Raw genomic sequence first — 12522 nt, forward strand, 5'->3', positions numbered from 1 at the left:
TTCCTATGCTAAAGTGACATGAATAAATCATTTTGAGATACTCATTTTTCACACTTTGCAGAATTATAATGCGTAGAGTATTACGCAAAGTCACCAAACCACAGACTGTGTGACAAGATGAGTAATTTGAGGGCTCCTACTGGATGGATCTATATAAATTCACCCTCTTTGCTTGGTAGACACCACAGGACAACGAAGACTTTCTCTGCTAACACAGAGTCTTCAGTAAAGTCCATTATGAAGTCCATCCTAATCTGCATGGCACTTTTCGTGCCTTACGGCATCACCATCCCAGTAGCTCCTAAGAACACAACACCAGGGATTGGAGACGTCAAGTTTCTAGAGGTAAGGATCATCCAGATTTATCTCTTGAACTGGGCAGGGTAGGATATGGCTGCTATTCTTTAGAGGCCATTTTATAGTTAATAATTTGCAGGCAATCTTATGGCCCCCAGACCGTCCCTGTGGGGACATGGGACTGTTGGAATTCCCAGCTCCAAACTCAGAAAATCACTCTAACCTCAGAGCTCGGGATCCGCAGCCAGCATCCAGCACAGAAAGAACTGCCCTGGCTGATTCTCCAAGGGTGTATCTCAAAGTCCTCTCCATCTCCAAAGTGATGCAGGCAGACAGCCCAAATCACAGGCAAGCTCTCTCTTCGGTCCTCCTTCTCTGCATCGGATGCCCATATTCTTCTGCGTGCAGAGGTTTTCAGGCATCTCCATGGGAAAGAATTCTCAAATATTTATTCTGTTTCTGTATAGGCATGATGTAAATTTCGCAGGCTTCACCCTGCCTTCCTTCTTATTGAGTAAATAGAAACAAAATAAATAATCCCATCATGTGGAGCAAGAACTAATATGGGCAATGCCAGCATTTCTATATCCCTATTGGTATAGTGTGTTGATTAGGCCAACCAAAAGGTCGCAAAAATATTTTATTTGAGCTTGTAAGATTTATATGTGGATTTACATCCAACAGGAATCCTGAGCATTGAAAACTAACAGACAGAAACTGCAATCCAAATATAAAGTTAAAATATTTAAAACTGGATTCTAACCATACAACCATCAAGGCAGACTTGTTTAAGGTCCCACACTAAGTAAAAGGAATGCATTAAGTAATATGAAGTGATCTTTTTCTTTCCTGGTCCAGGTTTATCTTGACAAATTCTTCCCAACATATCATAAGAGTGCTCTGAGCCTGGAAGACAGAATTAGAGAAATGCAGAAATTCTTCCATTTGAACGTCACTGGGAAAATGGATGAAGAAACCATGGCGACGGCAAAGAAGCCTCGCTGTGGAATGCCAGATACCCCCAGTTACCACAAAGCTGGCTATGTATCAAGGTGGAGGTCCAATGTGCTGACATACAGGTTCACTACTTTTCCGCTTGCTTTCTCTTTCTTGAATATCAGAAGTTCTGTTCCTTGAATACATACTAAACTGGAACTTTTCTCTTTCACTCAAAGGATCACTAACTACACCCCCGATCTGCCTAGAGCCAAAGTGGATGAAGTGATAGCAAAGGCGTTCAAGGTGTGGAGCGATGTGACCCCACTGATGTTCAGAAGAACTCACAGGCGTGCAGATATTGAAATTGGCTTTGCACGTGGGGGTAAGTCTGTCTCTTGGCCCTTCAAACACAACAGCATGCACTTTTCGCACTGAAAGAGAATGAGGCCTCTTCTGAGACATTACCCATCACAGAACTTCCTTTGAGCCAAAGGTGCAGTAAAAACAATTGGATTGCTCTGGTTGTTTGTGCTGTAAAGGCTTGATATGAATAGTAACAGCTCTGGCATGCAGAAATTGTGGCCCTCCTTCTGCCTAATCTTGCACAGGGTTGAGCCCTAAACAGACTTCTTCATCCTTTAGTACAGTCTGAGCAGAGCCTAAATGGCAGCTCCTCCTGTTTGAGAGATCCTGTGGGCGGCTGCTTCGTCACATGTGTATGGAGCACTGGACTAGATGGACCTCTGGTCGGATCCAGGATGGCTCATCTTATGTTCCTATGTTCTCCCCACTAAGGCCAACACATTAAAAAGTCTGTAGCTATGAGCTGGCCCTAATAAACTGGATATTATGGTCTGCACTGCTGCTGTTGGCCCTATCACAGCTGCTGTGGGTGTGCTTGGCATGTGTATTTTGCCTGGACACACATACATAAGACACCCACGCAATGCAGATACCCAGAGTTGTTCCTTGGAAGATGGTGATAATGAGCACCTGAACTCCAGTATCAATCATGGTGCCATTGCACAGCACCCTTCCCTCAGTTCCCACCCAAACATTCCAAATTCCTTTTTGAAATAGAAACTGTGAAATCTTGACAAAGCTGAGAGCCGGTGTGGTACAGTGCTGAGAGTGCTGGACATCCAAGTTCTAGCCCCTGCTTGGCCGAGAAGCTCACGGGATGACTTTGAGCCAGTTGCTGGCTCCCAGTCTAAGCTACCTCACTGGGTTGTTGAAGATAAAATGGACAGGAGGAGGAGGAAGTTCATGAAAGCTGCCCTGGGTTCCTTGCAAGAGGGGAAAAAGCAGGATATCAATATAATAATGATAACATCATCTTTACCAGAAAATGCCACACTACCAGCACAGACATGTGGCAAGGTGGCCAGCAGCAGCTGCATTGGCAGCCCCTTGACGCAGCTATTCCTCCTGAGCTGCCTGGCTGCTCCCTCCTTGGAAGGACAAAGCCAGGCACATGCCGTCCAGCTTGCCCTGTACCTGCTGAGCTGGCTGGCTGCCCTCCTCTCCAATATAGATCGTCCTGCCACCAGTACAGAAGTATGATTGGATGGTTTATGTGGCTGGGTGCCACTTGCAAGGGCCAAGAAATGGCTTAAATGGACCAAATAAAACCCTGCCATCCTGTGCAGCGAACAGTGCCAGCTCCTGGGCAGCACAACTGTCCCAGGCAATGAGCAAGGCTGAGTAGGCTAAAAATGGGAAGTTATTGCAGCTGATGCAACTGCAGCATTTTGTATTGAAATAATGGTTTTTCCTTACCAATTTAGCCCATGGTGACTCTGGCCCTTTTGATGGAAGAGGAGGAGTCTTGGCGCATGCCTACTTTCCTGGACCGGGCATTGGGGGCGATGCTCACTTTGATGACAGTGAATACTGGTCGGAAGTCAACAGAGGTGAGCCATTCCTTAGCTAGTGCCATTCTGGGTGGGTGGGTGGATTTTCAGTATTTATGTCCCTTCTTTCAAATCACAGTGTAATCAAGGCAACCTATAAACCATAAATAACCATTAGTCTTAAAATAACACTGATAATGGGAAGAGTGCAATTATGACAAAATACAGAAAGCAGTGGTCAACAATGAAAGCAAATGTAGAGCTTTCTGGCAGAGAAAATATCTTCTGTCTGGTCAGCAGCTGAGTAGAGATAGGTACTGTGGGAAGGGGGCTGTGAAGGAATCTATGTGTGATTCAGTGCTGCTGATTTCTGAGGGTTGTCCTGCTAAAAGCTGAGTAGACAAGCAGAGGCTTGGCATTTGGGGTGCTCTTTCAGAAAGCTGTTCAGTAATCCAGTCCTGCTTACTTCTTAGTAGATGTGCAAAGGCTTGTCCCACTTACTTCTGAGTCAGCTGAGTTGCAATCACACTTCGACTCTGCCCATTTTGCCTTTAGCCACACGCACAAATGTAATGATGGTTGGAATTGAAGCTCAGCCCTTTGAGAAGCATCCCCTAGCCCTGCTACACAGCCGTACCAGGGATTTAAGTCCTATCAAAGTCCATCAGATATGTGTATTTTAGTCATAAAAGGCATGGAAAGAGTACTGCAAGGACTTATTTTGTTCCAAGCCAAGTACAGAACAACTTATTCCAGCTCTGTCCGCACTGCAAATGCAGGGCAATGTGGACTGTGCCCAGGAGTTCCAGCCCATATAAAGGAGTGGCTGGACATTTTCTTGGAAAATTCCATCATACTGAAACTGTTGACTGCATGCCAGATTTGGATGAATTGCATGGACCATGTTCTGTGCACAGGAAGTGGTGAAAGCTCCACACGGGTATCCGGGACCGTGCTTCGGGGTACACTACCCATGGGCATGGATGACATCCCAGTTAAAACTGCTGAAAACTCCAGTAATGCATTTCAGGCAGCAGGGCTGGGAATGGGCATGTGATACCTTTTATGTTACATACCTAACACTCACCTGATTCTCTATTTTCCCCTTCTTTTGTGGTTTAGAGGTCAACCTTTTCCTTGTTGCTGCTCATGAATTTGGCCACTCCCTGGGACTGGAACATTCAAATGTCGCTGGAGCTCTGATGTTCCCTACCTATTCTTACCAGAATCCAAAAACCTTCAAGCTCCCATCTGATGATCGGCGAAGAATTCAAAGATTATACGGTAAACTTCAATATGAGATGTCTGTTTCCTGCCATGCAGTATATTTCTGTAGGATTCCAGCCCCATGGAAATCGATTTAATTCATCCCAACAGAGCAAAAGAGATGTATGTGGCAGGCATGGCTCTTCCCTTTGGTCTGCAGATATGGCTGCGTTGGCCATGCAAGGGATAGACTGCATCGTTGACTCCACTGGTGCTCATCACCACACATGCTCACAGCCATGAGTGAAGAGCAGAGCTATCATCATGTATGGTGCTCCCACCACAGCAGTTGATACAAGGGAAGAGCCAGGAAAAGAAGAGCAATATCTCCTGCTTCAGGAGAATGTTTCTGATCTGGGTCCTGGTCCCAGGGGTCTGAAATGAACACCTCTTGGAACTAAAGACCAGGGAGAAATAGGAAGGGCACTGTAATTCTGTGGAAGGTATGCTTTACATGTAGGAAATCCATGGGTGGTAACCTGAATCAGCCAAGACTCTTGTAGCACCTTAATGACTGACACATTCAGTAAAACAAAAGCCTTCATGTGAGGGCATGGTTGGTCACGGAATAAAATACTGGATCTCTGCTCCCTGATTACTTTAATTGGGAGCTTGATAGTTTCTGCAATAATCTCTGTCACCCAAAAAACCCTATGCAATATCCTATATTCAATTAATTCATGGAATTCACAACCACAAAAGCTGAGATCAGGCTCAACGTCAAGGTCAGGTGCCACCAGACACCTGTCAAAAGCCCGCGCCCTTACAGGAATCCTGGCAAGGCACCCTGTGAAGTTTCTCCTTCTCTTCATCATTGTAACTGCTTGTTCACCAGCCTCTCCTTCTGGCCCTGCCAAGAGAGCTGGCGAGTATTTATTCCTTTAGTCTCCTAAACAATATCCCTCTTTTGCTTCCACAGGCCAGAGGAAATAGAACCCTTGAAGAATTTCATTTTGTGTTTCCACAGTGTCAACTCATCGTATTTTGTGCTGGTCACAATTGTTTTAGATGAGTGAAAAACTCTTTTTAATAATACAGCTAGCTGTTACGAATTATTTTTGAAAACTACCTTGGCTGTTTTCAGAAAGGTGTTACAAATATATAAGAAATCAATAAATTAATTTGAGTTATTTGCTTATGTAATATTTGTTTGTTTGCTTAAATCTTTTATATCCCACCCTTCACTATTCCAGGGAGGTAATACAATAAAATAATGTAAGGTACAGCATCAAGATATTGCAATAAATAACACCGAATCTTAAAATGATATTAGCATTTTAAATAATGGGAAAATAAAAAGGGTTTCACGTGGCACCAAAAAGAAAAAAGTGTTGGCACCAGGCTCACCTCTGTGGGGAGCCCATTGCATAGCCAGGGTGCCACCACAGAGAAGGCCGTTGTCCGGGTAGCCACTCTTTTGAACTCCTTCAAAGAGGACTCCCAGATAAGGACCTCCGCTCCAGATCTCACGGCCCGGACAGGTATATATGGAAGGAGGCACTCCTTCAAATATCCAGGTCCTAAGCTATTGAGGGCTCTAGAAGTCCTCACCAGCACCTTAAATTGGACCCAGACTTCCATTGGAAGCCAATGCAGATGTGATAGGACTGGCATTATGTGCATATATCTGCCTGTCCCTGTTAGCAGCCTGGCTGCTCTATTCTGGACCAATTTAAGTATCTGGACCAGCTTCAAGGACAGCCCCACATAGACACATTACAATAGTCCAGTCGGGAGGTTACCAGAGCATGGGTCACAGTCACTAAGCTCTGCTCATCCAAGTAAGGTTGTAGTTGGTGGATCAGCGAAGCTGAAGGAAAACACTCCTCACCACAACAGTCACCTGCAGCTCCAAGGATAACTCTGGCTCGAGGAGCACTCCCAAACTAACTATTACAGAAGCATTCACCTCACCCTTCAGATAGAATGGTGCAGTTGCTTACAATGCAACCAATAACATATTGGCATATAAATAAAAGCTCCTGCCCCAAAATTGAGAAAAGGCCAATAAGTACTCGTGCCCATCCCCACAGTGTTCCCCGATCAACACAGAATCCGGGAGCGCTCCCCGACTGCACACTTGGTCCTTCGTGGAGACTGAAGTCCCATCTCAAGCCAGGCATATAATATGCCTTTATTGAAACTGGCCGATTTCCCTACCCACAGGCCCTCCAGTTAATCTGGATGGACTCAGCTCCTTTGCCCTCTTCCATTCCCAAACCACCTCCAGACACTTCTTCTTCCCTTCTCGTATATATTTGCAAATCATCGATTTCATCATGCCTGTCTGAAAGTCAAATTTAGTGCTGCTTCCACCATTGCATTTGTTCAAAAATTCCCATACATTCCAACACAACAGTCCACTGAGAAGATCCATCCTTCATATATAGATATGCCTCATCACTATGACTACATGGGTAAGACAACCCAGGAAACATTTAATACACCTAATGTTACAGCCCATAAGGATTTGGGTAGTTTATAAATGTTATATATTCTGTTTGGGTTTCTATGGCCAACTTATTTCATTATATTACAGTTTTCCATCATTAAACACAGACATCCTACTTGATACGGCTTACCCACATCCAGGTTGACCCACTGAGTCTGGATTTTTGAATAAAGACAATTCATATTCTGTCTGATACGTTCTTTCATGAGTCTAAGATCCTGTGGGATTTCACTTCAGTTTGGGTTTTTCCTCTCTCCAATAAAATTGGCAAGCAGTGAATTGAATAGCATTTACTTCATTCTGACGTAATGTCAGAAAGGCTTTGGCTCTGGTTTTTCTTCTTTTTCATCCAACAAAAAAATCAATAGGTCTACTTCTCTAGTTTTCCCATTTGCCACAATTGAAAGACAGATTGGATAACTGCTGGGTGTACTACTGTGCAAAGTGAATATATGCTCAGAAAGAGGTTATAATCTGACAGCCAGAACTGAGAATGAATACTCTGATTTCTGCAGGAAATAAGCAGAATATGTCCGTCCTTCCATCATGGCTTCATGAATAAGCCCTGAAGTATCGGTCTGCTTTAAGCAGAACAGCAGACTACCTCCAATATCTCATGTCAAATATTAAATATCAAATACGAGTCTGCGTAAGCATTGCTTGAGGTCAAGGCGATGAGTTCATCTTTACCTGTTAATAGCTGATCAAAAATAAATATAGATACAGACAATGGTAGCTTCAGTCAAGAAGGACAAAGGAAATACCTTTATAATCTCTTCTCATGTTCCAGTGCCTACAGGCCAACTTGGTTTAATAGTCAAAGTCCCAGAGAACTGTAGATGTTCCTCAGCGGCACCGACACCAAGCTACAATTCCCAAAAGCTCACAGTAAAATAAGGCATAGTATCAAGGGAAGTGTGAAACGCAGGTATGCCCCTAATGATTTTTCCTCTTAAACACATTGGCTGTGTTCACCCAACCTGACATAGTTACCACATTTCATGTTTTTAACCATGACCTACCCAACAGATGATCTAGTGCTTTCTGTGTTATCATGTTTTCCATTCTCTCCATCATCCCTTCCACTGGTGGCATGTTTCCTATCAGCCACTGTGCCTGAAATTTGATCCCAAGGTGCATCACTCCCTGCCTGTATTGTCTGCCTGTTCCTCACAGAGGCTGGATGCTTGCAGCAGCCACTGCAATTGCTGCTATTTCCAGAGGACTCTTTGGTAATTGCATATTAGGACTGCCAAAATCTTGATCCTCTGTCGAGACAACTTGACAGGCCATGGTGGTATGGAGAAACCATAGGACAAAGCATTGGTTCTTACTGTGGTTTGTAAAGACCAAATTTACCATGATGAAATATCATGACTGGGTTCAGACAACACGATAGGCAAACAATGTTAAAAAATCACCATGGCCGTTGTGTTGTCTGAACACAGCCACGATGTTGCATGCAATGCCACTGAATGGATTTGCTGAAAGTGGGAACAAAAGCAGTGATTTGTTAGTTCTTTTAAAGATAGGAAATGAAAACCATAGAAATGGTCATTCATATAATGAAAAGAGCATTCACAAGGTCAGTTCAAAACCCTGAATGACTGAGATCAACATGGGTTAATTTCACCAAGAACATGTGTGTGTGTGTTTCCATTTCATTTCTCCTAGCCTGACAAGTAATTATAAAATTATGGATAAAATGGAAAATAATAAGAAATCATTTAAAAGGGAAAGGAAGTCAAGGGGCAAATGATTATAATGGATGACGATGAAGAAGAAGAAGAAGAAGAAGAAGAAGAAGAAGAAGAAGAAGAAGAAGAAGGAGGAGGAGGAGGAGGAGGAGGAGGAGGAGGTGAGTAATGATAGTTAAAAGTGCCAGGCAAATCTGGTTAGAGAGGAAATATCACAAACAAGGTGCCACCAAAGATAAGGCTTTTGTTCAATTAGCCACCCACCTAGCTTCTGAAGAATGATGCACCCAAAGAAAGGGTTCAGGTGAATGGCAGTGCCCACATCACAGTAGGCATGGCCAGGACCCACTGAGGGCACTCAGCCCAGCAGCTGCCCAGTGACCATTGCCCTGGACACACTCTTCTACAGCACCACAGCCTCTTCCTCACCTGCCTTTAGCTCTAGCTCAGGAAATGGTCAGGAGCACATGCTGAACAGTCCTGAACAGTTTTCAGAGGGAGTTCTATGTGTTACAGTACAGTAAAATGGAGGAATGAATTAGCCCTTTAAATCTGAGCATAAAAATAGATCAGCTGGAAGTGCAAGGCACTTTCCTAACACAGATGAGTCTCTTACCACATTGCATGAACTAAAAACCTGAAGTACATCCCATGATTCCTTGCAACATCACTGAGAATTATGAGGATACATGCAAATACAATCACTAGCACAATATCTATTTACTACACAATGCTTTGCACAACTTATGTAGTCACCAGACCTACTCAGTGTTTGCCTTTAATTGGCCCACCTGCATGGTTCATGGTGGTGTTTCTTGTAATTCAGTGAAAATACCAACCTTGTGTTTGCCCTGTAGTCATATCCATGTGAACCTGCCCTCTGTAATTGAAGGGTTGGATACAGACCCTAGCCCCAACCTTATAGTAGACTCTTGGACACAGTACACACAGATGGGCGGGAGAGCAGGTTTATTTATTGCTCCAACTGAGATAGCAAAATATCTACATCCAATCTGCAAGCAAAGAAGGTGTAATGCCAAATTAACTGTGCAGAGTGTCCATTTTCACTGATTCTCCTTTTCCCTGCAGTCCCTGGCACAACCTTGTGCACTGTTCTGGAGGGTCCCCCAAGCAAATTTTCAGGAGCATGGTAGGTTGCAAGTGGGGAGGGGAATACAAGGAAATTGTCATCCCCCTTCTACCTGTGAGATCATCCAGCTTGCAGAGTTCTGCCCATGCAACTTGAGTTTCTAGCCTCTATTTATTCAGGGTGAACTGCAGCTTCCCCGGGTGACATTCCCAAATCATGAGTGTTGATAATTAATATGAAGACCTACTTGTGGTTTTCCATAATGATTCCCATAAATGAAAGTTCTCATCATAGCTGTCACTGCCCTTTTGGAGGAAAAGAAAGAATAATTTGTCATTGTTTTTAACTGTTCTGTACATATTTGAAAGACATTTTACCATATACAAAGCTATGAATGAAATGGCATCATCATCAATATTGGAAATGCAGACATTAATATTTAACTCTCTCAAAATAGAGCAGAAAAAGACATTGGTATTCCTTTAGAAGTAACTTAATCACTAGCACTTCCTTGTGAAGGAGGGATTTTCCAGGCTGTCTCATACATACTAGTAGGCCATGAAAAGATAAAACAATCTGGTTCTCACAAGATTGTTCAAAGATAGTCTGTTTCTGGTTTATAAACAATTCATTTGGCTTTATCTAACTTATGAGTCAGGTTGTGTACAACTGATCAAATAAGCTGCTGACCTGAATCATCGCTGTGACTGTCCCTAGCCTGTAGCTGTTTCATACCTGAAGGCCATTCCTGACCCTCTGGAACCAGAAACATTGAACCAGCCTTTGGTATTTTACTGTACAACTTTTGACTGTAGTTAGTCATGTCACAGCCCTCTTGAAAGCAATGGGATAAGCAAGTTAGTCACCACTACCTGAAGCCTTGTTACTTCAGTGAGGATATTTAGCAGTACTGAGAGCCATGGGGCCCATGTTTCTTCTCAAGATGTTTGCTGCCTGAGATTAAGAACCAGATGGTGCCCCTACCCATTGTATCTTTTTTGTGTTGTATCTTTTGTATAATTGTATCTTTTTATGAATGTTGTGAGCCACCTCGAGGCTTTGTTGTGATGGGGGCGGTATAAAAATGTTTTAAATAAATAAATAAATACCCAGTACACATACAGAAGTTTACTAAACTGGCAGCTGAATCTTACTTCAATGCAGGGGATGGCATTGTGTCCTCCACCACAATTGAATTTAGGTGACTCTCTTTTAGCATGTGAGGCATACGCAGCTCTGTCCTCCAGCAGAGAGTTCATGAGGAACCTCTAGAAGGGTGCCAGTGGTGTTCCCCAGCATCTACTGCCTGAGGTTATCACCTCACACTACCAAAAGGTAGAGCTGGCCCTGCTCATAGCTGCCCCCTCCTTTTCATTCTCTTCTCTTTCTCTCTATTCCCTACACAGAAGTTCTCCCTTAGCCCTGTTGAAGAATTAGGATAAGGGCTGCTAGCTCTCCCAGTCTGTGACTTCCCTGTGCTGGACAGAGGGAAATGAATGGGGTTTCTACTCGCCCTTGCTTCAATATGAGTCTCAATCCCTGCATAATCAGGAACCCTGAGAAACAGCTCCAAGTCACACTGGGAGTTTGATTTACATCCAGGTAAGTGTGAGTATTTATTTAGTTATTACATTACTGTCCTGCCCAGTAGCTAAAGCTCTTGGAGCAGTTAATAGTATTAACGTTAAACCCACAAAACAGAATAACTTGTATTCTCTTTCAAATTTAGAAACTTAAGTCTGAAAGAGAATGAAACCAAAGTAAAGAGCAGCAACAGTAAGAAGTAACTAAGACAATTATTAAAGCTTTGGAAAATAAAAGGCCATGAAATAGGCACCAGGTTATAGGCACCCTCTCTAGGGATGACAATCCACAAATAGGGTGCCACCAGTGAAAAGGTTCCCTCCTTAATAGCCACCAATCACATCTCCTTTAGCAGGGAACCCAGAAAATGGCATCCGAAGGTGATTCCAGGAGGGCCATCCTCAGGTAGCCAGGCAGTACTTCCATTCCGTTCCTGCCACTTAACCAAGCAAAGTTGGGAACACAGTGAGTAGGGCTGAGAATGATCAGACTGGAAACAGTGTGCATGGCCCATGCCCTTGACCCTCACTCATAGAAGCTGCTCGGCTAGAATGTCTGAACAGAGCTTCTCTCATAATTCTAGTGCTTGGGGTCATCTTACAAAATGCATCAGCTGTAGCTCCAGAAGAGACAGAAGCACTTTTTCACCCAATGCATAATTTCATAGATAGAATTATCTGACAAAAGTTGTGCTAAAGGCCAGAATCTGAGATGTCTATGCAAATTCATGGAAGAACAGAGGTTCATTGATGGTTAATAGTAATGATGCCAATGTGGAACCTCTACATTCAGGAGCAGAACACCAATGAATACCGAAGTAGCAGGAAACAGCAATGGCCTTTAAGATTTGTTGAGGGGCCCAGTGCTGAACTAGATAAACCTTTGTTCTCAACTTGCAGGCTTCAGTATATGTTATGCTTTGCATCTTCCAAGACTTTAGGCTTTCATTGGAAGTGCTAGGACAAAACAATGGCTTAAATTAGGTTTCCTCTGAAGGATGTCTAGAAGGGGCCTCCATGAGAATGCACTGAGGAGGCATCAGACACAAAAGGAACATTATCATGCAAACAGTCAGTAAATTCCATTGCACATCTTGCCCCAAAAGTAGGAAAGCAGTTTCAACTCACTTGAGCTTCCTCTCCTCCCACCCTCTACATTGCAAAGTGCCCCTGGAGAAACTAGTAATTGCAGCTTTCCAAGGGCTTAACAAACCAAGCAGGAGATTCACAAGCAGGATCCTTTCAACAGACACATTTTACAAAGTGTGCTACTTTGCAGTTTTCATCCCATGATCCTACTTGTGACTCACGTCTGCACTGCTCTTCCTATGCAGCTTCTACACTG

The 12522-nt window shown here is 43.5% G+C and overlaps 1 protein-coding gene across 1 annotated transcript; it reads left to right on the plus strand.

Moving 5' to 3' along the window:
• Positions 1-200: 200 nt before the first annotated feature.
• LOC123029389 (matrix metalloproteinase-18-like) lies at positions 201-5556 on the plus strand. The gene is made up of 6 exons (XM_044442346.1): positions 201-345; positions 1156-1376; positions 1473-1618; positions 3024-3149; positions 4212-4373; positions 5275-5556. Exons 1-6 carry the CDS (start codon positions 238-240, stop codon positions 5286-5288), a joined length of 777 nt encoding a protein of 258 aa, XP_044298281.1. The 5' UTR covers positions 201-237; the 3' UTR covers positions 5289-5556.
• The last annotated feature ends 6966 nt before the right edge of the window (positions 5557-12522 follow it).

This window comes from Varanus komodoensis, unplaced genomic scaffold (assembly GCF_004798865.1).
Source record: "Varanus komodoensis strain SLA01 unplaced genomic scaffold, ASM479886v1 scaffold4, whole genome shotgun sequence".
Classification (NCBI taxonomy): domain Eukaryota; kingdom Metazoa; phylum Chordata; class Lepidosauria; order Squamata; family Varanidae; genus Varanus; species Varanus komodoensis.